The sequence below is a fragment of the Ammodytes marinus genome (genome assembly GCF_949987685.1).
Source record: "Ammodytes marinus genome assembly, chromosome: 7".
NCBI lineage: Eukaryota > Metazoa > Chordata > Actinopteri > Uranoscopiformes > Ammodytidae > Ammodytes > Ammodytes marinus.
The window spans coordinates 11441172-11466902 of NC_137211.1; the positions used below are offsets into that span (position 1 = coordinate 11441172).

At 40.9% G+C, this 25731-nt stretch overlaps 1 protein-coding gene across 2 annotated transcripts in view; it reads left to right on the top strand.

Moving 5' to 3' along the window:
- Positions 1 to 25731, top strand: part of scn8aa (sodium channel, voltage gated, type VIII, alpha subunit a) — a gene marked incomplete at both ends in the record, with an annotated part of 42235 nt that overhangs the window by 15272 nt on the left and 1232 nt on the right. Inside the window, 17 exons of one of the 2 annotated variants that reach the window (XM_080030505.1) lie at positions 3153 to 3359; positions 3444 to 3725; positions 5071 to 5376; positions 6865 to 7000; positions 7236 to 7474; positions 8296 to 8469; positions 8681 to 9037; positions 9189 to 9689; positions 12802 to 12919; positions 13683 to 13837; positions 14450 to 14623; positions 19087 to 19209; positions 23709 to 23993; positions 24355 to 24408; positions 24927 to 25064; positions 25158 to 25262; positions 25384 to 25654. In XM_080030505.1, the coding sequence (XP_079886631.1) occupies positions 3153 to 3359; positions 3444 to 3725; positions 5071 to 5376; positions 6865 to 7000; positions 7236 to 7474; positions 8296 to 8469; positions 8681 to 9037; positions 9189 to 9689; positions 12802 to 12919; positions 13683 to 13837; positions 14450 to 14623; positions 19087 to 19209; positions 23709 to 23993; positions 24355 to 24408; positions 24927 to 25064; positions 25158 to 25262; positions 25384 to 25654 (3625 nt within the window). The remainder of the gene's footprint in view (positions 1 to 3152; positions 3360 to 3443; positions 3726 to 5070; positions 5377 to 6864; positions 7001 to 7235; positions 7475 to 8295; positions 8470 to 8680; positions 9038 to 9188; positions 9690 to 12801; positions 12920 to 13682; positions 13838 to 14449; positions 14624 to 19086; positions 19210 to 23708; positions 23994 to 24354; positions 24409 to 24926; positions 25065 to 25157; positions 25263 to 25383; positions 25655 to 25731) is intronic. The other variant, XM_080030506.1, reaches the window with a different exon arrangement.

A 25731-nucleotide genomic window follows, 5' to 3' on the forward strand; every position in this document is an offset into this window, starting at 1 on the left:
CATTCTTCTTTGCAAAATAGCTCAAACTACAGATTCAGCATCAGATTGGATGGAGAGCGTCTGTCAACAGCAATTTTCAAGTCTTTCTCAATATTCTCAATTGTTTTTAGGTCTGGACTTTGACTGGGCCATTGTAACACATGCCTATGCTTTAATTTAAACCATTCCATTGTAAATCTGGCTGTATGTTTAGGGTAGTTGTCCTTCTGGAAGGTGAACCTACACCCAGTCTCAAGTCTTTTGCAGACTCTAACAGGTTTTATGCCCTGTATTTGGCTCCATCCATCTTCCCATCAACTCTTACCAGCTTCCCTGTACCTGCTGAAGAAAAGCATCCCCATAGCATGATGCTGCCACCACCATGTTTCCAGGTGGGGATGATGTGTATAGGGTGATGTGCAGTGTTAGTTTTCCACCACACATTGCCTTTTGCATTAAGGCCAAAACCTTCAATTTTGATCTCATCTGAACAGAGCACCTTCCTCCAACCCTTGCCAAAAGCCATGCATAGTCAGATGAGACCAAACGTGAAGTTTTTGGCCTGAATGCAAAATGCAATGTGTGGCGGAAACTAACACTACAAACCACCCTATACACACCATCACCACAGTGAAACATGGTGGTGGTGGCAGCATCATGCTATGGGGATGCTTTTCTTCAGCAGTTACAGGGAAGCTGGTTAGAGTTGATGGGAAGATGGATGGAGCCAAATACACGGCAGAAAACCTGTTAAAGTCTGCAAAAGACTTGAGACTGGGGCAGAGGTTCACCTTCCAGAAGGAAAACTACCCTAAACATACAACCAGATCTACTATGAAATGGTTTAAATCAAAGCATAGTCATGTGTTAGAATGGCCCAGTCAAAGTCCTGACCTAAAAACAATTGAGAATATTGAGAAAGACTTGAAAATTGCTGTTGACAGACGCTCTCCATCCAATCTGATGCTGAATCTGAACCTTGAGCTATTTTGCAAAGAAGAATGGTCAAAATATATCAGTCTGTAGATGTGCAAAGCTGGTAGAGAAATACTCATAGATTTGCAGCTGTAATCACAGCGATAGGTGGTTCTACAAAGCATTGACTCAGGGGGCTGAATACTTTTGCACGCCACACTTCTCAGTTTATTTATAAAATTAAAACCACGTTTAATTTTCATTCCACTTCACAATGTTGCTCCACTTTGTGTTGGTGTATCACATAAAATCCCAATTAAATAAATAAACGTATGTGGTTATAACGTGACAAAATGTGGAATATTTCAAGGGGTATGAATACTTTTGCAAGCCACTGTAAAAATATGCCAATGTGCATCACGTCTCTCTTTAAGGGAGGACCACCCAACCTTTTCATATAAAACACATATAAAACATGTGTGTCATAAGCATCTCCTGTAATGAATCTTAAAGCAGAGTGAAAAACAGAGTCTAGGAGTTTAAGGCATGAATGAGATGCATGCCGATAAACCACATCACCGTAATCAAGGACAGACATAAAAACTCCCTCAATAATCCTTTTCCTACTGAACAACGGGAAGGTGGCTTTGTTTCTATAAAAATATCCAATCTTTTGTCGCAGACGACAGACAAGATTTTTTATGTGAAATGTAAAAGAGAGTTTTTCATCTATCCAGATGCCGAGATATTTATATTTTAGTGACTCTTTAAATTTGAGATCCATTATTTGTATGAACCTATTCATAGTAAAACTGCTTAGTGTTCCTGAAATGAGTAGTTGATTGATTGATCTATCAGTAGAAGAACAATTAAAGAAGTCGTTTTATTTAGCAAAATTGCAAAATATTTGTGGATTCCTCCTCAATTGTGACCATTTACTGCTTTTCTTCAATTTACATCACTGTACCATAAACGTATATGGGCTTCAGACTGTCTGACAGAGGAAATGTAAAATTGTTAAATAATAGATGGGCCATCTAATATTTTAATCTCATAATGTTAGGCACACTGTAAATTAAATCCCAAGCCAAGACGGACAGTAAAAAGAGAAGTATGCATCCTGGCATCCTGTGGGTTCTTTATCTCCTCCACTGATTCCCCCTTCTTCCCACTAGTGCTTGTCGTCATGCAAACAGTTTATGTGCATGTGTAACTCCACTTCAGAAAATGGTGGATCATTCTGCTTTTAGCTTTTTCCCATGTTCCCACTTTGGCTCGTCTTATCTGCGTACTGTAGCCAAGCCACATCCGTCCTGTCTGTCAGCCTATTCCACACAAAGCCTATGGAGACACTGCTGCCTCCACATATGCAGGCCGAGTGGAATGAGGCAGTATACATTATTAATAGTTCAGAATTACAGTAAGGCCGATGAGGAAGATGAGACCTGATGGAAGCATTAAGGCTCATACACCCCCCCCACGCCCCCCCCCCCCCACACACACACACACCACCTTTGTAATCCTGCTGTATCTTTAGAAAAATGATTATGCAGCTATCTTATGTTGATGAGTTTATTTTTTTTAACTTGTCCACAAGAGATTTATTAATGTGTGGGACCAAAAGACAATGATTTGAAACTCATTTGGACTCCAAATTAGTTTGTGTTTTTTAGTTGGAAATGTTGTGTTGTATACACTTCCAAGCACTACATACATTCATAATTAATGTGTGAGATAATTTTACTTCTGCATCCCAGGGAGTTTTTTCCTTTTTTCTCTTCTCCCTGAAGACTTTTTGTTGCCTTTTGGATGAGAAAATCCAAAAGGCAGCTCAGGCTCCTGACTTCCCTTTTCACTGCAGATAGCGCCCCAATCCATAGCATATTGTGTGGTTGTGCAATGGCTGGTATACAGTAGGTTGCATGTAAAAGTAGGTCAAAATGCATATTGCATGGCTTCCCATAATAAACAACACAACCTTGGGTTCATGCTGAGAACCTAAATGAATACAGGGTATAAAATGATTCCTGTGCAGACCAATAATGGATGGTTGTGTATCGATGCATCACTGGATGAGATCGCAGAATCTTATGTCAGTGTATTGGCACCCATGCCAGGAACAGACATTTAAATGTATGTCACTGAATAACGAGCAGTGTCTCGGGGTTGAGGTCATGTATCAGATGTCATAAGTTTCTCTGCTCTACCCCCCTATTTCCCCCCTTTCACCCCGACTCTGCTCCACCACCTCCGAACAGACCCTGAGGGCGGCAGGGAAGACCTACATGATCTTCTTTGTGTTGGTGATCTTTGTTGGTTCGTTCTACCTGGTGAATCTGATCTTGGCTGTGGTGGCAATGGCCTACGAGGAGCAGAATCAGGCCACCATGGAAGAGGCTCTGCAGAAGGAGGAGGAATTCAAGGCCATGCTGGAGCAACTCAAGAGGAATCAGGAAGATGCCCAGGTCAGTTGGATGGAGCACAGAATGAGTCGTGAGTCGTGTTACAGCATTTTCCTGACTTCATTCGTGCATTTCTTTTCTCGGCAGGCTGCTGCCATGGCAACCTCGGCGGGCACGTGTTCAGAGGATGCGGTAGAGGACGATGAGGGAGGGCGTCTGTCATGCAGTTCCTCCGAGATGTCCAAGCTCAGCTCCAAGAGCGCCAAAGAACGACGCAATCGCAAGAAGAAGTGGCGGCAGAAAGAGCAGGAGAAAGAGAAAGGCGACAGTGAGAAGTTTGTGAAGTCCGAGTCGGACGACGGCATCAAGAAGAGCCGCTTCCGCTTCCCCGATAATCGCCTCGGCCGAAAGTCTTCCATTATGAACCAGGTGAGGAAGCCAGGATTAATGTTGTTCAGACTGCATGGTTTGATTTGGTTTGATTTGCGGTTTGCAGTTTCCAATGCTGACAGTACCCTTACTTGAAGGCGGGTACCCCGGATGGCGATAGGCGTGGCAAGTGCTGTTAACGCTAAACCACTTAATTTTACATGGCACTTACTCTACTCTACCCTACTCGCCTTTTTTGGATTTTTATGTAAAAGTATCGTGACATCATAGCAGTGGAACACGATGTAGCCCGCAAATAAATTCAATGATTTGAAGAATGCATCACAGTCAACAAAGAGCTGCATGTGGGCTTACATTTTCTCCACACACAAAATAATTCACTCTTGCCAAGGAGATTACACATGGCAGGTATTGTGTTTGTCCTTTTTATCCACCCTCCTCAGACCCTTTGGGACCGCTTGGTACCCCATAGAAAGGGTAACCAAAATAGGTACGGTATGTTACCAATAATTTTTTTACTTTTGATAGGGAAATGCAAATAATTGCGTACCGTACCAAACCAAACTCAGAGGAAACAATGCTTTAGTGTCAAACACTAAAGTGACCAACCAAGACCATAATATCAGAACAATAGAATTAGAATTTAATAGTTTTCTCTAAGAATAGAATCAAGATGTCGGTGAATAATATTGCTAAAGGAGAGGTGTTTTTTCCTGACTGAGTGCTGCTACCGTACAGTGTGGCGTTGCCTATGCTCCTATACAGAGGAGCATATAGTGACCAGAGAAAAATAAGTATAAGTCCAGGCCCTGAATTATTCACAGCGACTACATGAATGTTTCAAAGGGAGCAATCCCGCAGCTTTGTTTCAGCCTCACATGGGCTTTACTGGGCTCTTGTTATGCCTTTTTATAGTGTAGGATTTGACAAATAAGATAAGGCAAACTGGCAATATGCTACACTTTAAATGCAGAAGTTCTTTTTTCGCTTTACATCCACCTTCTGCAAAAGGGATAGTTTTGTCAAACAATGTGATTTTCTTTGAGCTTGAAGCTGTAAGAGGCCTAATATTCGGATCAAATGTTTGTGTGTGTGTGTGTGTGTGTGTGTGTGTGTGACCTTGACAGTGTAGGATATCGCTGACCTAACTATGTGGTTCCCTTGTTTAAAAAGTTCCCAAATTGATTGGGCGACCTTGGCACAGTGGGTAAGGGGAAGCCTCCTGATTTCATTAAACATCTCACACCCCACAGATGTTGCCTTTCATCATGACCTCTCAAACTGATGACAAACAGCATAACAATGATGGTGCAATCAGTTGTAATTCAGAAACACCCTGGGCTACATCAGTCACACAACTGTTTTCTACTTCCTTACCCTGCAGTCCCTCCTCAGTATACCCGGCTCGCCTTTCCTGTCCCGCCACAACAGCAAGAGCAGCATCTTCAGTTTCAAGGGCCGCGGTAAGGACTCTGAGAACGAATTTGCAGACGATGAACACAGCACAGTGGAGGAGTTTGAGGAGCGCCGGGGGTCCCTATTCAGCCCATACCGGCGGAACAGCTACAGTGGCTTCCACGGGAAGAGGAACAGCACGGTGGATTGCAACGGCGTGGTGTCGCTCATCGGCCCTGGGCCCGGTGGACGCCTTCTGCCTGAGGTGAAAATAGATAAGGCAGCTGACGACAGTGTAAGGAAGTCAATGAGTAGAACTATCTACAGTAGGCATGGCCCCTCTCTCGTCCGTTCCTTTTTCTTTCTTGCTCTCTATCCTCTACTCTGTCATCTTCGAAAGTCCGTATGTATCTCTTGGCTAAGCGCTCGTGCCTCCCCTCCCCCAGTCCCTGCAGTGTATGCTGCCCTCCAACAATAGGCAAAGGATGGAGAAATAAATGTATTTTATACTGAATTAGACTATAGCCATTGGATAGGTCAGTGAAACTGGGTCTATCAATGACTTCCAGGCAATTTCGATGTTTGATTTGAACGATGAATGTCAATGTTTTGAATTTTCATAACGGGAACAAATTAATGATTCTATTATCTTTGTGCATTCCAATTGGCCCATAAGATTTTGGCACATATATCAATGCCTGAAAAATGTATAATACACATCTTCAAGTGTGGGTTCTCATTAAGTTCCGGTGTAACACCCTCTATTAAGAAAACACAATTTTTGTTTGTTAACAAACAGCCTACAGTATAATGATGAGTTAACATGCTTCAGTGTGTTGATGTGTTCCTCCTCCAGGCATCGAGGTCCTCTGCTAGCCTGTGTGGGTAGATCTACAGTAGGAGGCGGAGGAATCTGCTTCCCTAATACACTGTTAATAACCAAAAGCAGATACAGTAACACAGGCCATCCTATCAGACCTTAGTATTATTATTTTAAGACAAAACGAGGGCTGTTGTCCTTGTCTGTCTTTCCCTCTCTCTGTTCCAAACTCTCCCTGGTCAACATCTAGTTGTGTTTCATACAAGTTAGCATGGTAGACCTAAACCATTGATTAGAACCAGCATGTCCTAGACAAGTAGAACAACGGCTATGGTGTCTGTAATTTCCTCTCCTTCTCTTTGACTTGGAGCATGCTCCTGCATGACAACTGGATGGATTTTAAATACCTGCCTTCATATGATCTCGATTACAATGCTCTTGTCTTGATGGTTGCAATATAAGTTGTATGGTTTCAAAGTAGGGAAGATATGGTAGCATCGATTTGAAAGTAATATAAAAAATGGCCAGATTTGGGAGACATTTTGTAAAATAACCTGATGATTATATTGCAATGGTAGCAAAGCCTCTTTTATTGCATGACATAACTGAAAATGCATTCATGCAGAAGCTGTTCTCCTTGCACAGTATCTCACAATCCATTTATTATTCAATCGGGATAAGCTAATTACATTCAAACACAATTAGGTCAAGTAGCCCTAGAACACTGCTCCCACTTTGGCTGAGACCTGCATGCGTTTACAGCATACACACATCTTCCTTGAAACCAGCATTGAGATAGAAAAGAATGATACATGCCCTGCCCCCACTCCAAAAATTCTAATTCTCGACTACTCTCTCCTGCCAATGCTGTTATGCACTTCCCTCCGCCGGCCACCGGTGGTGCTGTGGGATGGTGTTCATGTCCTCTCCATGGGTACTTGATTCTTCCTCTCCCCCTGACAGCCGACTACTGAGGTTGAGGTGAAGAAGAAGCTGTCTGGCTCCCTGATGGTGTCTGTGGACCAGCTCAATACCTCCTTTGGGCGGAAAGAGCGGGCCAACAGTGTCATGAGCGTCATTACCAACACACTAGTGGAGGGTACTACCACCTTAACCCAGCTATTTAACCTGCTTTCATTATTCTTTAACTAGGGCTGCTCTCATTGGTTGATGAGTTTGACATGAATTTCCTGCTTATCTGCTTTGCATATCCAACAGTATCAGATACATACAATGCATACAATTTCTTTCTATCATTTGATTCCATTGCATGCGATATGCTCAAGCACACAAGTATGTTTGGTTTTGATGTATGATCCGCGCTATGTCTTCAGAACTGGAGGAGTCTCAGCGCAAGTGTCCGCCATGCTGGTATAAGTTTGCTAACACATTCCTGATCTGGAACTGCTTCCCCGGATGGCTTAAGATCAAGGAGACTATGAACATGATTGTCATGGATCCCTTCGTGGACTTAGCCATCACCATCTGTATTGTCCTCAACACCCTCTTCATGGCCATGGAGCACTACCCCATGACCCCCCACTTTGAGGAAGTGCTGTCTGTCGGCAATCTGGTGAGTGTCAATCTTTTTGTTCTTTTATTTTTATCTTATTTTTACCGATTTAAGAATCTCATCCGCTTGTTCTTTGCAGCTCACAGAGAGGTGTTATTTTTAGTGCCATGATTGGCAGCTCTTTGATTGCAGATTCTGAGTTGAAAGAAATAAAAAGTTCTTAACTCCACTGCTTCCTTATTGTGTGCATGCAGGCCTCATTTCTTCACATACATGTTCCCTGTCTTCTCTTTCTCTCTCTCCTGTTGTTAATCGGAGCGTCTGGTTGCTTCGGTGGGATCAGCCTGACTCTTAGCTGGTTGGCTGAATGGCCTGCATTAATATTTCACTGAGCCTGATTGATGAGTTGCTCTAAAATGGTGCCTGAATCATGGCATGGATAACTCAACCTGGACATTTTCACTATTCGATTTTTTGAATAAACTGAGTAAATATGAGACTTTGCGCTGAATTAACAGTTTATTTACTTTTCATGCATATGTTATGTGTGTCACTCAGCATTGTGAGACGTGTTACAAATTACAAAGGCACCACTGTTGCAACTGAAAGCGCAGAAATTAGTTATTTACCACTTCATCATTGCTCAAGAATGATTTACCATAACAATCCAGTAGGTGGTATAAGTGAAAATGTCTAGGTCACCCTGATGCCAAATATGACACACACACGCATACACACTAGATTTTCTTTTACACTAACACTTACAATGTACAACTCCGGAATTGCAAGTATCATGTACAGTAGTTCACCAACCTTCATGCTTCACATATCCGTCAAGTGTAACATGGTGTTTAGCAAAAGTTCTCTTTTCATCCTGACAGGTGTTTACGGGGATATTTGCAGGCGAGATGTTTTTCAAGCTGATGGCTATGGATCCGTACTACTACTTCCAGGAGGCCTGGAACTGTTTCGATGGTTTCATCGTGACGCTGAGTTTAGTGGAGCTGGCACTGGCTGACGTCGAAGGCCTCTCTGTCCTGCGGTCATTCCGATTGGTAAACGCTCAATTTTGCTCCTCTCTAGAGAAAAAACAAATAGGGATAGCATGTAGAGTTACTGCTTGCTAGTTTATTTTATTCATTGTATGTGCTTTGCAGACAACACACCTGTATGTTTCTACTGTTAGTAAGTTTGTACATTTTAGTAAAGCTTAAATGTTGTGACTAAATCGTACCTTTCCTACTCTCTCCACCCACCCCTCTTCAGCTGAGAGTTTTTAAGCTGGCCAAGTCATGGCCTACCCTCAACATGCTGATCAAGATCATTGGTAACTCTGTGGGAGCCTTGGGAAACCTGACTCTGGTGTTGGCCCTCATCGTATTCATCTTTGCTGTTGTGGGCATGCAGCTGTTTGGCAAGAGCTACAAAGACTGTGTGTGTAAGATTGCTTTAGACTGTGAGCTTCCCCGCTGGCACATGAATGACTTCTTCCACTCCTTCTTGATGGTCTTCCGGGTGCTGTGCGGTGAGTGGATCGAGACCATGTGGGACTGCATGGAAGTGGCGGGCCAGGGCATGTGCCTCCTCGTCTTCATGATGGTCATGGTCATTGGTAACCTGGTGGTGAGTGTCCAGACTGGGATTTTGCAGGGTTTTTCAGTAAAGAATGGTATTGTTGGCTCTACAAGCCAGCTTTAAAAATTAATCATTGGGTCAGAGCTTGCAAAATTCGCTCTCGACATCCAGTTACTGATTTCTCAATCTGTGTCCGTAGGTGTTGAACCTGTTCCTTGCCTTGCTGCTGAGCTCCTTCAGCGCTGACAACTTGGCTGCAACAGATGACGACGGCGAGCTCAACAACCTGCAGATTTCCGTCATACGCATCAAGAAAGGCATTGCGTGGTTTAAAGCCAATATGCGCATAGTGATGGCTAGTCTGCTGAAGAAGCCGCTGATGGAGGATGAGCAGAAACCTTTGGATGACATGTATGACAAGAAGCTGAACTGCATCGCCAACCACTCCGGCGTGGACATCAACCGGGACCTGGACTATGTAAAGAATGGTAACGGCACCACCAGTGGCATTGGCAGCAGCATTGGCAAGTACTTGATCGACGAGGACCACATGTCGTTCATCCACAACCCCAACCTGACCGTCTGCGTGCCGATAGCCGTTGGAGAGTCTGACTTTGAGAACCTCAACACGGAGGACTTCAGCAGCGAGTCTGAAAATGAGAACAGCAAAGAGGTCAGTGAGAGGAGCACATGTATATTAGTGTTTAGGCAGGAAATGACAAAAAGATACTTGCTAAAATTCTCGCCCATAGATTGGAGGGTGCTCTCCCCTCTATCATATCTCCTGACCAAACTGGGTTTATAAAGGGACGCCAATTATTTTATAATACCCGCAGGCTAATGAACATTTTATATTCCCCCAGAAATACTGAATCAGAATGTCTCGCTTCTATGGATGCTGAAAAAGCATTTGATAGAGTAGAATGGAATTATTTGTTTTTCACCCTGGAAAAATTCGGTTTGGGTCCTGTTTTCACTTCTTGGGTTAAATTATTATATGCATGTCCTTCTGCCTCAGTATTAACAAACAGCCGTTACTCAAGTAGTTTTGATCTGCACCGTGGGACCCGGCAGGGTTGTCCTTTGAGCCCGCTCCTTTTTGCTATTGCAATCGAACCACTTGCTATTGCCATTCGTGGTAACAAACAGATTCAGGGGATATGGAGAGGAGGAATTGAACATAAGGTATCATTGTACGCCGATGACTTACTTTTGTTTGTCGCCAAGCCAGCCTCCTCTTTACCGGAGGCTCTTTCTGTGTTGGAGGTCTTTAGTCAGTTTTCTGGCTATAAACTTAACTTGAGTAAGAGCGAACTCTTTCCGATTAATAAAGAAGCTCTTAAACTTGATTATACAGCTCTCCCACTCAAAGTGGTGACAGACCATCTGAGTTACCTTGGGGTATGTTTTACCAGAAATTTTAAAAACCTACTTAAATATAACTTCCTCAAATTATTGGACCAGGCGAAGCAAATATTATCGAAGTGGTCTCCTCTGGCTTTCTCTCTTATAGGTAGAATAAATTCAATTAAAATGACATTACTCCCAAAATTCCTATATTTATTCCAATGTCTCCCCATCTTTCTTCCCAAATCCTTTTTTCAGGCCCTTGACTCTTTAATGATAAATTATATTTGGAATGGTAAACATCCTCGGTTACGGAAAGCTTTTCTTCAAAGACCCAAACAAACAGGTGGAATGGCTCTCCCTAATTTCCAATACTATTACTGGGCGGTTAATATCCGTTCTCTAATGTATTGGGTGCATTTTCACCTTGACGACTCAGCCCCAGTCTGGGTAACAATGGAGTCCAGCGCTATTAGCCCACTGTCTCTATCTGCCTTCTTAAGCGCCGCACTTCCACTCTCTTCGGCGATTCCCAACAGTAGTCCCGTGATTAAGCACTCCCTTCGAATTTGGACCCAATTTAGGAAGAATTTTGGAATGCAGAATTTTTCACTTTTTAGTCCAATTGCAGCTAATCATTTGTTTACTCCCTCGACTGTGGATGGTGCATTCAAGATCTGGCATAAAAAAGGCTTAAAATGCATCGGTGATTTATTTATTAATGATCTATTTGTTAGTTTTTCTCAATTGACAAAAAAAATTGGTATAGAAAAGACGCATTTTTTCCGATATCTGCAAATCAGGAATTTTACGCAAAAGTTAATTCCCCAATTCCCTCACAAACCCCCAGCCAATCATGCCGATTTGTTTTTTTCTGTAAACCCCACATTAAAAGGCTCAATTTCTGTGTTTTTCAACCTTATTTCGAAGTTGCATAGCCCTTCATTAGCAGCTATAAGAACTCTGTGGGAGCAGGACCTTGGTTCTGCCTTCACAGATCACATGTGGGATTCAGTCTTGGATCAGATACATTCTACCTCTATGTGCGCACGACATGCTCTAGTGCAATTTAAAGTAGTACATCGTATCCACATGTCTAAAACTAAATTAGCTCGTATGTTCCCCGATGTAGACCCGACCTGTGATAGCTGTAAGAACGCACCGGCATCACTCTTTCACATGTACTGATTGTGTCCCACCTTGACTGAGTTCTGGACATCAGTTTTTCAAACAATCTCTGAAGTATTGCAGCATCAAATTGAGCCGAACCCTTTCACCGCAATTTTTGGCATTGCTCCAACTCCGGGCTTGCCTAAAGTGAAGCTGAAGGTTCTGGCCTTCACCTCGCTGCTTGCTCGCAGAGCTATTTTACTCAAGTGGAAAGATCCTGCTCCTCCTTCCCACTCATACTGGATTAAGGACATTATGTCATGTATGAATTTAGAGAAGATACGTTATACGGCCCAGGGATCGGAGATTAAATTTGACGAGATTTGGCGCCCCTTTATGAATTATTTTGATAGACGAACAACAATTTTACAGGAGTAGCAACCCCCTCCCCTCCTTTTTTTTTTTTTTTTTTTTTTTTTTTGTTTCTTGTAGTGTGTATTTTGTCTATGTAGTTTTCTAACATTGTGTATTGTTTTTTTTTTTATTATTATATATATATATATTTTTTTATGTGCTGCAGGATTGGTTGTGGGTGGGGGTGGGATGTGGGCGGGGTGTGTTCGGGGGGGGAAAAAAGGGGAAAAAAATAATTAATCATTGTATTGTATTTGCTTTGCAAATTCTTTTGATGAATAAAAAAACCTTTGAAAGAGGAAATGACAAAAAGATATTCACTGGAATCTGCAGCATACATAGGAATTAAGTAGAAAACAGCTACACATTGCCGTCTGTTGATTGGTTGAAAGAATAATTTCCGTGTTAAACCGCCGTGTGGTGTCTTATGTTTAGCGTAAAATGTCTACGTGCGGCTCTCTGTTTATTGTGTGCTGTAATGGTATGGTATTTTGGACATGCCAATTTTTGTTTTAAATGTTAATAATATTTTTTTCCACAATGATGCTTCTTTATTTCGTCTTATTATCTTTTGGGAGAAGGCTGTGTCATTTTAAATCAAGAAAAAACTTGCTGGTTTCGTAAAAGTAACTTTAAGTCAATATTTGCCAGGGTATGAATAATTTCAGTTTTGACTGTATATATATATTTTTTTTTTTATATGTAAAGATTTAGCCAATGCAATTTGGAAATACTGTAACATCAAATCTACATTTCTTGACAGATCCCAGAAGGTGCCATGAGTTCAGCTTTTTCCATAATCATGTTTGGGAATCACTGAATCTTCGTGCTGTGTTAATCATGTGTGTGTCTGCAACTGCCCTCATGTGAATTCATGCTTGCGTGTTTGTTTGTATGTGTACCAGCCCGCGTGTGTGCTCACATTTTTTGCGTCTCTGCAGCTGGATGACACCAGTTCATCAGAGGGCAGTACCATCGACATCAAGCCAGATGTGGAAGAGGTGGTGGTGGTGGAGGCGGTGGAGGAATACTTGGACCCAGATGCGTGTTGGACAGATGGTGAGACCGCTTCTCCCATGGCACCCATTACCTTCACTCCACAGCGCTGAGACTCCCCCTGGGCTGTGTGGAAGTGATAGGGAAGCTGGGTGAAGGACAGTTTCATAAAGAAGGATCACTCAGCTATGGAGCCTCTATCTATTTATCAGTCTGTCTCTCAGTCTATCATTCTCTCTATCTATATTGCTTGCGCTTATACACTGTTAAAAAAATGAATAAAACTAGATTATTATTTATGTATAAATCCTGAGATAATAAGAAATATTGGAAACTTAAAAACTAAAGAGGGATTGTTTGCAGGTCGAGGCAGTGGGGGATCTAGTAGCTGCCTGCCTCAAAAGTAGAACAATTCACCTTCAAAGCCAGATGACTTGCCTAACAGAATATGAAAAATGCTATTTATGTGTAAATGCCTACATATAATTCAAATCAAGTCTTTGTCAGAAATGTTGAGGCTAACGATTCAAAGTATTAAACCGTCAGCATTGGAGAAGGTTAACTGCGGTTGTTCACTGTAGATATGTTGCTGCTTAATCCCAGATTTGAGATAAAATGTGTTAACCTATTGCTTCCTCATTTAAAACAACATTCAGACTTGATGCAGCATGCCTAAGTATTAAAGAGGCATTCACCTTGGGTAGGCAGAAACAATATATTCATTTAAAGATTAAAATGTAGACAAAACATAATCCACTAACCTGCAATTAATATCTTATCCTATCTGACTGTATGGAATGCTGTCTCTTCTCCTGTGTGTCCTCAGGTTGCGTGGCCAAGTATCCGTGTTGTGATGTTAGCATTACTATGGGCTGGGGGAAGCCCTGGTGGTTCCTGAGAAAAACCTGCTACCTGATCGTGGAACACAACTGGTTCGAGACCCTCATCATATTCATGATCCTCCTCAGCAGTGGTGCCCTGGTAAGGAGGCCTACTTAACAGCTGCATCCTTTGCAAAACATTTTTAAAATGTAATACAATGTGTGAATGGCTCTAGACCACATATGATAACAATCTCTGAATAAAACACACATTGAGCTGACCTGAGAAAATCCAAACTATATAAAGATTGAATAAATATGCCTCAATAAAAATAATAAAGGTAAGCGGCCAATGTCCGTATACAGTGTGGCGGTGAAGAGGTAAAACAAGGTGATCAATGGTGCAGTCCGTTAGTTTACTCAGACTCGGAGCTTCTGGATTGGGGGATGGGCCAGGGGCTCCTGTGATTAATGGACTATACAATTTATCAAACTGGTGATCTATTTCTAGGGTAGGTGTGGTGCCTTTTTCTCAAGTCAAATTCGACTAAAACAAGAGCTTAGACTACTGCAAATCCACAGTAGCCATAGAGTTAAAATATTTAATGCAGAGCTTGTTTTAATTGAGTCTTGTAAATCACTGTTAGTGATGAGCAATGAGCAGGCTGTAGTGCTGTACACAATTTCATTAGTGGAATCATAAATCATTAGGTGTTACATTTCATTTGCTGTCGTTCGGAATGGCTGATGTATGTTTCCTGTTTCTCCACAGGCCTTTGAGGATGTGTACATTGAGCAGAGGAAGACAATTCGCTTCATTTTGGAGTACGCCGACAGGGTCTTCACCTACATCTTCATCCTGGAGATGTTGCTGAAATGGGTTGCCTATGGTTTTGTCAAGTATTTTACCAATGCCTGGTGTTGGCTGGACTTCTTCATTGTGGATGTAAGTCCAGCTCTTGTTTCCTCTATATTGAGTCATAGACATGAACAGAAGAGTAATTAGTTGGTCCTCAACCACACCCTGATCAAACAGCAACACACTGGTTCAAAGACGTTTACAGTCTATTAAATAATCGATTATCTATTAGTCTATTAATACCTGCTGCTTTGGACGTAAATGTAAATTAAAAACAAGTATTTTGCTGCATTAGATTATGAACTACATCATATGCATTGCATATAATATAAAGACACAGGACATGATGCTTTTGCCCTTATTGTTGTCTGTCGGGTGTGGTTAGGTTTGAAAGGTCATGTGGTTATTGATTGATTATCTGCTTCATGGCATGCATTAGGTGAGAGGGCATGTTGTTAACAATAAAAAGTCTTTTACTATAATTTAACATTTTCTTGTGCTATCAGGACAGTACTTTACCGAAGTCAGTCCATTTCAATTGCTCACATGCCAGAGTCACCTTTTACAACTCCATCAAGCAATAAATCCCTTATTTTGTACTTGGTGTATCACTCTGAGATGCTTGAATATGTACAAAATTGATCTGATTATGTATTAGAACACTTGTCCCGGTAGGCCACAAGCAAGAAACATTGATCTAATTCCTTACTAAGTGCTAATATCTGCCAATTGTTATGGTTTGTGACAGAATGAGAAAATATTTTTGCAAATGTAAACGCACAGCCTTTTAAAATGTCACCAAAATTCGAATTGGCCGATTATTAACTAGAAATGTGTTACTAATAACCATATTCAAGTCATGCTCAGAGCAATGGGACGTGTCAAAGATGTGTCCCTGTAAAGCTGTCTTTGCCTGTGTCTCTGACCTGTACAATGTTTGATATGTGCCTTTATCCTCTCTCTTTGTGTACTTCTTTGCTCCTTGTGTCACTCAAGACTGAAAGACTGAAACAGGGAATATCCTGGAATCTATTCTTTAGCAATGACACGTATTACCATGATTCAGTCTCATTTTGTCTCTTCTTAAGGCGGCAGAATTCTAATGTGGGGAAGAAATGAGGGGATAATTGTTATGGATGAAAGCTTAGTGCTGAATTATTACATAAATGCTTAATCATGGAATAATCTGCAATGGATAGAAAAAGGATTTCCCTGAATTTCTGACTTTCTCCTTGAACTAACCACCTCTCCGCAGTGTACAACACCTCAGCCAAAACCCGTGAATGGACTCCTATCACTGGCCAAAGATTGCCATGTTGATTCACTATATCCTCCTGTATCCCAGCAGTCGCCATGCAGCAAACACACATTTATTATATACAATAACAGATAATGTACACTTCATTTTCTTGCGTTCCACATCTACATATACTGTAAGAGCTTGTGTGGCTTAAACCTTACACATAAGTATATACAGGCTTTGTTAAGGTTTAGTATACAGCTATTTTTCAACCATACTTTCAGGGTTTACACTTACAACACACATATAGCATTTAGCACCAATCTGTACTGATTCTGGTTACTGTGTGAACATGTCACAAAGAGTGGCATCCCCTCCTTTCCTCATACCCCATCCTTTGCTTGTTCCCTCTTAAAAGTGTAACATCTGGAATGTGGTGATGTTGTGCTGAGATGTAATGATGGTGGGTGACAGGCTCTCAACGGTAAGTTTGGTCTTCACTTGCACTCCCCCTCCAGAAAAGAAACAAGAGAAATGACTTGTGCCTGATGAGTCTGGGTTGTGTTGTGGCCTGACTGTCCCTCTGCTGTCCTGTGTGTGAGGTGAAACCATTGCCATGGACTCACAAAGGGGGGGCACCATCATTAGACTGGCCTGTGTTTTTCTCTATGTGTGGATGTGCCTGACTTTTTGTATGAGTGTGTTCCTCCTCATTTCCCTTTTGTGTTACTGTATCTTTCAGTTACCCATTTGATTTTGATCTTCCTGATTTTCACTACAACTATATTTTTGTATCTGATAATGTATTATCTTATAATGGCAGGGTGGAACAAATGTAATTTAAGAGAGCAAAGTGTTTTGCTAAATCAGTTTAGAAATAAAAAAGCATTGTAACTGTTAAACTCAACCAAATATTTTGGAGTGAAAAAGCATATTTTTAAGATTTTGCTTAGAATAAAAGTATGTGAATTATATTAGCAGTTTGAAAAAACAAAAACCTAGGGTAGGAACTCATTGTTTAATAGTGATACCAAGGCATATTAGCTTGATAGGTGTCACACTTCATTCTTATTTCTTTTCCACTCATATTATTATCATTGTTTTGTTGTGTTTCTTTTCCTTTGCTTTTAGTTTGTTTGATTTCTGTTGGGTGTGTGCTGTCGTCATCATGGGATCACAGCCCCAGATGTCATTGGCTTGGCCTTGCCTTGCAGAGCTCTGTGAGAAGGACGTTGAGGTGCTACCACACAGCTGGCCCAGCGGGGGGCCAGAGGCCAGGCACCCCAAAGGGGGGGCTCTACAAGGGGTCAGGCTGAAGGTGACAATTACCCAAAACACTGTAGTGCAGATCAAGGCAAAATCTTTATTTTACTGCATCCCCACCAGAATAACTCACTTTTTAAAGAGGCACAGTTCTTGATTCAAACAGGCCTCATGCTAAAAAGTAAGTACAGAATATAAAAAAGGCCCTATCTAGGACTACCTTGACCCAATGTTTGAACATGGTCCAATAATCATATACAGTAAGGAGTCTGATCAATGCTACAACATTTTCAGCTGTTCTTTCCATAGTTTTAATGCATTCCACCCCCTTGAAAAGTTGGTATTTTAATCAACACTGATAATGCCATCAGTCAAAATGAAGATTTTGCTTGTTACAAACCTTCCTCCGTGACTTTGGTAAGCTTTGGATGTTGTGTACTTCTTGCGGTGAGTTTGACCGGTTGGTGTCGATGGCTGGTTGGAGGTGCTTTCACATGTGTTCTTTGTTGATATTTTAGTTATATGTAAGGAACTGGTTCTCCTCCTATTTCAGTCCTTCTAGCATCCAGACCGGTAAAATTGATCAGTTAAAAAAAATACAATTCCTGGGATCGTGTACTAATTTTTTTACCAAATAAATGTTCTCTATTTGACATATTTTTAATTAAAATTCTAATACATCTGCCCATTCTTATATTTTCCATCCAGAATAATCAGCATTCAGCCAAATAATATTTTTCTACAAAGCACTCCTTTCACTGGCCCTCTGACTGAACACACTTGATGGGACTTCCTCAAGGCTAAGTTGTTCCTGCACTTCTAACCCACCCTCAAAGAACATAAGTGCAGCTTATTGACCACACTCCATAGTCCATTTCCTCCTTTCTTAACAATACAATACTATATACAGTATGTTCAGCTATGGCTATATGGCCCGGAACTACACTATTCCCAATTACCAAACCATAACTCATGCCACTCTACCTACATTCACATTGATTTATTAATATGATTACATTTCTGCACATTTATGATTCCTGTGAATGGCTGGATATATATATATTTTTAATTGATTACATCATTTGAGGATTAAGTGTGTTTTTTTTCCAACTAAAGATAACACGCCACAAAGCGTTCCTTGGCTGTAACAGTGCCTTGGTGGCTACTGCCAGACGTGACAGGGGCTGCACCAGTTTCTTTGAGGGTGTGTGTTGTTTTGTTAACTGTTAAGTGTGTTGTTAACTTGACTGTACTGTGTATTTTTGTCCTTTCAGTGCCATCCAGTGCAAATAACTATATTCGGTCTGCCCTTAACCTCCATCCCTGTCTCTTGTGTGTGGTTCATGTGACAGTGGCTTTCCTATTTGAATCATTAATGCTGTGTTTGACCATTTGATTTGATGAAATGGCAAAATGACACACTTGTACATGTTTACTTGTATTCTTTCTCTTAGGTTCCGTTAGTTTTTCTGTCTTAAATTATTTGGGATTTTATGCCTCAGCCCAAGAGCGACATGGAGAGACAATGTTTGAGGGGCAAGGGTAAGGCTCTCAAGTCTGTTGGGTTTTTATCAGCTTCTACAGGGTAACCTCTCACCTTCCCTACCTCCCAACATCCTCTTCCAATTTCCTGCCCAGTCCCATTGCTTGTATCTTTACTAAATCATGTAGCACACTTTTCTGCTTAATTTACCCTCTATATGAGTCTTATGTCTCTATCTCCTCTCTTTCTCTCTCAACCACAAATTTCTTTGCAGGTACAAAGGACTTTGCACATCTCGTCAACTGCCCCAAAATAACAGACAAACAATCCCAATGGCCTACTTCTACTAAAAATACTACGCACATAAAACCTATACTAAACATTGACCTTCTCTCTCAGTGTATGTACATGTATAAATGCAATATTATACATGCATATACATGCATAGATTTATGTGTGTATGTGAAGCAACTCTCCGCCTATGCCAGGGCCGTCTCTCTTACCTAGTGAATATTCTCACTTCTAACAGTTTGGAACCTCTTTTGCTTCTCTGTTTTTGTGTAGGTGTCTATAGTCAGCCTTGTAGCTAATGCGCTGGGCTACTCCGATCTAGGGCCCATTAAATCACTCAGGACACTAAGGGCCTTGAGACCCCTCAGAGCCTTGTCACGTTTTGAAGGGATGAGGGTAAGATCCAAAGCTAAGCAGCTGATCCTTCGGCATGTCCATTCAACAGTTTAAAGCATGCTAGAACTGATCTAAAAACAACCTGAGGATAAAAAAAGAACTCCAACATATTGGGGGATTGTTTTTAAAACCAAAAAAATTAAGCCAAGAAGTCACCTTTCCATGCGCAATCCTGTACCATGCCTTTGTTAGAGCGAAAACGTCATGATGCAGCTGGGATACTAAGTTAATTAAATGTCAAGTTGTACTGCCAGCAGAACAACATGCATTTCAATTGAATGTCTTCAAAAAAAATCTTTATACAAATTGATTTGTTTCATAACAAATAATACCCAAAGAGCAACAGAAATATTTTTTTGACAAAGCTGCCTCATCACATAAGTGAAAAGTAGAAATTCTGATTAGTTTGTTCTTGATTGGCCAAAGTGAATGCTTAATTGGTCAACGCTAACCAAATGTACTGTACATGCCATCTCATAGAGCATTGAAATCAAATACACCACTAGCGCTTCATTTGACCTGATCCAACCCTGCCCCCTAACCCCCTCTTAAGCTCACACCATCCCCTCAATGCATATGGCCTCAAGAACAACCAGCAGGAACCAGGGAGCTGTGGGACACTTAAACATTTCTGCCCAACCAGTCACGCCAAAACTCTGCATGTGGCTGCCAAACAACCACTCAGATGGTCTACAGAGAAGACCTCTGGTTGCTTCAGCCGTCCCATCTGATTGGTCATCACTGTGACTGGTAGTAGCGTTAGGTTGCACCTGGTTGTTCGCATCCTTAGTCCCCATCGTTCTCTCACTGCTCTTAGATGGTTGCCTGGTATTCTAGCTTGAGCTTCTCCTCTTCACCTCAGCCCCTCCCCACCACCATCACCTCAGCCCCACCCCACCCTGCCCTTCCTTCCCCTCCTCCTCTACTTCTGCACCCACTTATCCCTCCACTCTACCTCGACCCGGTTTGTCTGGGCCGGACTGCTGAAGGGTCACCACACTCTCTCCTGCTTGTCCAGCATCTTTCTGCATCAGGGACTGAGACAGAAATCCACCCACTAGCACTCGCCATGTTTTGGCTTTGGGAGGAAAATATTTGTCAAGCTTCTGCCAGCACTTTGGTTCATACCATCGACCCCATTGATCTGCTAACAGTAAATTCTGTTGGCAGATTGTTAGTTTAAATACTTACATTTACATTGTGCATATTATTAATACTTACAAATAATCTTTTAGAGCTTTCCTTTGGGGAATGCAGGCAGAAGCTTAGCAAATATACCAGGCTGCCATCTCACACAAGGCATTACTTCTGTCATGTCATGGCACCACATACTGTAGAGCATACAGCAGGCCCTGGCTTCCTGTTGCCTTTCATTCCACGGGAAGTGAAACTAAGAGGCAACAACTGGCCCAGTTAAACTCTTTCTTTTGAGTTCTGGGTCTGGCTGGGTGGTGGCCAATAGGTTCACTTGCACCATAGCGTTCACACAGCACTTTACCTTAGACAAACAATGTGTCGCCCCTCTTAAGCACGCCCAAAAATGACAGACCAGCAGGAGGGTGGATTGGGGCTTCTCATTCATACTAAATATCCAGCGACTAAAATGTGATGCCATTGCACATGAGCAGACATCAATGCTTTTAGGCACTGGATAGGCTTTATGGATGCTGTCAGGAGTGTTTCACTGAAATTTTAGATGTTTAATTGTTCATTTTGGGATGGGAAATAGACCTGTCAATACAATTCTCAGTTTTGGGGTTAGAAATCATGGCACATTTGCTTTAGTAGAGTGTATTAATGTCAGTACCAATGCCCCTTTGAATGACCTCATTCACTGTGTGTGTGGTAGGAGAGGTAAGGGTAGCGCAAAGGGAAACAAACATAGGAATTTGATCCTGAAGTTTACATTTTTTATTCTAATGTCTATGTTCATCAATTGAGTTATGATTTTGTTTGGACTAAAACACTTTGAGGTCATAGCAATAAATGAATGAATAGGGAATTACATGAATGGAGAGATGACACCGTATGAAAAAGATTCTGGAGAGTTAGAATGATAAGAACTTTTGTATCCCCAGTTGGTTGAAAAGTACTGTATGTTGCATCGCAAATCAACAGCACCGAGTGAGTAGGTCAGCTTCAATTGGACACATTGCACTGCCTAACATGCAATGATTATGGGCTGCTCCCACTTTGTTCTTTGATCTCACTTTCTCCTTATTCTGCTTTGTTAACTTGATCCTATCATTCTGAACCAATGCATTGTACAGGAATGGCAACATCTCTAGCCTCCTTTACTTGGGTTTCAGTATATCCTTTTTCTGACCAACCTGCTGAATTTTAAATTAAACAAAAGATTTTGACGATGATTTTGGTAGTTTAATCTATGCCACTTATTACATTTATAGGTAATTATGGGGCCTTTGGATGTAGCCTCTGAACCCAAATCAATTGAGTCCCCTGTCTTCGCCATCAGCAGGCCTGGAACAAGGCTTGTTAAAGATTAAAAGTGTTGGTCTCTCAGCTCAGCCATATTGAGCTGTAGATATTTGTCAGACACCAGTACCAACCATGTAAATATCAGAAGGGCCCGTCAGACACACAAGCAAGGACAGCTTTAACCATTATCTCTATAACAGCGATCTCTCTATCCACACATTTCTCTATTTATTTATTTATTGATTGATTTGAGTGGTTCTAGAGATTTCACAATGCCATGTAACACGCATGAACTACAGCTGCTGATGCACATCATGCATTTTTGAAAGTTATTTTCCCTCTTTCTGAGAATGCGTTCCACACAGCATGGCCTAATTCTTTTTTTAAACACAGATTTTTTTTTGAAAGTGGTTCAATTGTACCTCAGAGTGAGCAGTCATTCTCTCAGCGGGTGCGAGTTCAGCACTGTGGGCAAAAAATACTTTAAAGTAGGATGTGTGTGTTTAATTTAGGACTATAATCGTTTTGGAAAAATATCGGCATGAAGCAATTACTTTTAAGAAATTTCCATTTTTACACATGATTTTAACAGTGTGCCCTCTGGACACTATTAAAGGTGTCTACAGTCAACACGAGTCAGACTGAAGGTTGTGTACACGCTGAGAGAATCCTGCTCTAGAGCTCCTCCCTGTCTGTCTGTAATGAGAAGGGAATATTGCTCCACAAAACGAGTCTGCCAAAAGACATGCATGCTCAGCTGTCTGCCTGAGAGCTTCTGGTTGGCCTGCCTAACACTGGTAGTGAGCGGTTCGCTATCTGCTGAGCTTATTACTTACTATGATCAAACTGTGGGAAATCCGATTGGATTGCTGGACAGGCCTAGATATTGGGGTGGTGGTGGGAAATTATAATGCTTTAAAAGATAGATTTTTTTCAACTGCTCATATCTGAAAAGTTTCAGTAAGATTAAGAAAAATTTAAGTAAGATTAAGAATATTGCCTGTCTAAGGTTGGAGTGGTGAGAGTTGACACTTCATAGTGATATGGCAAACACTTACTGACATTGTAAGCTTTATTTATTTATATATAAAAAAAGATCTTTTTATCCATACGTTACAAAACTGTATTTCTCACAAATTCCCCCATTATGTTTATTTTATAATTCTGGATTAGGATTCTTTTTAATACATTTACCTAAAGCATGACATAATAACAGTAAACAGCATTATAAAATAATTACTATCAAAGTGTGTGTTTAATGTATGTATGTGTGAAAGCTGTTGCCGTATATCAATTATGATATATGAATATAATTTGATATGACAATATACACTCAACATGTCTGTTTCTTTCTTAAAAAGTTATAGCAACTATCATGCCTATTATTATTATTATTATTATTATTATTATTATTATTATTATTATTATTATTATTATATTAATGACTTTTTTCTACAACACTGTATTGATTTAGTCCAACACACTTTAAGTCAATGACATCCATGTCATGTGCAACAATATGACATACTATTCTACGATGTATACTACATAAATTGGAAGTGTGCATTGTACAGAAGTGGATGTAATCATTAAATCATAAAATGGCGCAAGATTATTATTTCCTATATAAAGTTTATAATTTGTACATTTTACATCATGAACATGATTCTTATTGATAGCAGTATTTGACTTGGTGTGTGTGTGTGTGTTTGAGTATCCCTGAAGAAGTTTTATCCGTATGCTTCAGCAGATCAAAGAGCATCTCAGTCACATCAGTGCTGCTCTAATAAGACTGATACAGCTCCCCTTCCCTTTAATCCCTCACACATCACTGTACAACACAGTGGTGTGCAGTGCTTATTTGCAGCTACATTAAATCATAATAGGATTGAACTGCTGCTCTTACCACCACCTGTAACAAAGGGTCGAATAGCCTTTTTGAAGTACTTACTGTAACGCCATAACAGTATGTAGTGTCTTGTCTGAAGGGTTGAAAAAGATGCTGCTTTCGTTAACTGGTTCTCACTATGTCATGTCCTCTCTTCCCTGGTCTGGTCTAGGTGGTAGTCAACGCCTTGGTGGGTGCCATCCCTTCCATTATGAATGTGTTGCTGGTTTGCCTCATCTTTTGGCTGATTTTCAGTATCATGGGGGTCAACTTGTTTGCGGGCAAGTACTACTACTGTTTCAATCAGACAGCAGAGGAATACTTTCCTGTGGACGTGGTCAACAACAAGACCCAGTGTGAGGCCCTCATAAGTCAAAACTTCACCGAGGTCAGGTGGAAGAATGTCAAGATTAACTTTGACAATGTGGGCGCGGGATACTTGGCCCTGTTGCAAATAGTGAGTGTAATTCCTCCTCTTCTCTCTTTCTGACTCCATTTCTTGTTTCATGCTAACTTGGTTTCTTTTCTCATTTTACTGTTTTTCTTTTTTACTGTTCATCACCTGAGGGTCTGTTGTTGCTTCAAACTCCACTTGCTTTGACAGAATTCTGAGGCTGTCTATTGTTCGTATTCATTATGTATATTTGGTATTTCTCCATGTCCTTTTCTTCATCTACTTGTTTCTTTCCATGCACAAGCTGTACCACAGGACATGCATCAGTTTCGGTTTGAGTTTGAGTTGCTTTGATTTTCAATTGTTTTATTTGTATATTCGTTTTTGTTGTGAAATGTATTTAATCATATCAATCTTTTTAAAGGCCACATTCAAAGGCTGGATGGACATTATGTACGCTGCTGTGGATTCCAGAAATGTAGGTTATATTCATTGCTTTTTCAATAACGATTGTTATCGTCATTTATCTAACTGTATGTCAGACTTTGACTTTGACTCAGCCTTTAGGAATGTTTTCAAAGAAATGTTTGACATTTTGGAAAATATGACACTTTCTTGCTGAGATTGAGATGAGAAGATTGTATGCTAAGTGGACTATAGACTTTAAACAAGACCCGGACCTATAGTTTTTGTACAGATTAAACCAATTCATTTCTCAACTTGAGTGATCTCTAAAGGTGCTGGACGGATAATTTTGTCAGCTTTGGAAAGAGCCAGGCTAGGTGTTTCCCCTGGATTCCTGTCTTTGTGCTAAGCTAAGTGAGCCCACTGCAGACGGTAGCTTCATATTTAATGTACAGATACTGTATGAGGGGGATATCTTTTCATCTGACTCTCAGCAAGATATTCAATAAATGCAATTCAGGAAATGTTGTATTTCTCAAAATTGTGTTAATGAAATACAACACTACATTCAACGATGTCCCTTCCTCCAAGGTGGAAGACCAGCCTGACTATGAAGTCAACATCTACATGTACATCTACTTTGTGGTTTTCATCATATTTGGCTCCTTCTTCACTCTAAACCTCTTCATTGGTGTGATCATTGACAACTTCAACCAGCAGAAGAAAAAGATAAGACGCCTTCTATTCATATCCCCTATTTTGCTTAATTAGTTTCCAAGTGCCATAATATGATTATAACCAGATCTTTGTTTGTCCCTTTACTTTGGAGGTCAGGATATCTTCATGACAGAGGAACAGAAAAAGTACTACAATGCGATGAAAAAATTGGGTTCCAAAAAGCCTCAAAAACCTATTCCTCGACCACAGGTATGTTTTTTCTTGTTGTTGCTCCTTTTGACTAAGGATTAAGATTATGAAACATATGATGCTTTTAGTTGAATCATCAGTAAATCTTAACTCTTCCTGTTTATGTCCTTTTTCCTTGTAGAACATGATCCAGGGCATGGTTTTTGACTTTGTGACACAGCAAGTCTTTGACATATCCATCATGATACTCATCTGCCTCAACATGGTGACCATGATGGTGGAAACAGACGATCAGTCAGATGAAGCGGAGGGCGTCCTCTACTGGGTTAACTTCATCTTCATTGTAGTCTTCACCACAGAGTTCCTGTTGAAACTCTTTGCCCTTCGACACTATTACTTCGCAAATGGTTGGAATATCTTTGACGTGGTGGTGGTCATCCTTTCTATTGTCGGTGAGTGAGGGAGTTGGATGACATGGGGCAATGACAAAGCAACACTAGAATGTCACCTGTACGAGTCTGTTGTATAT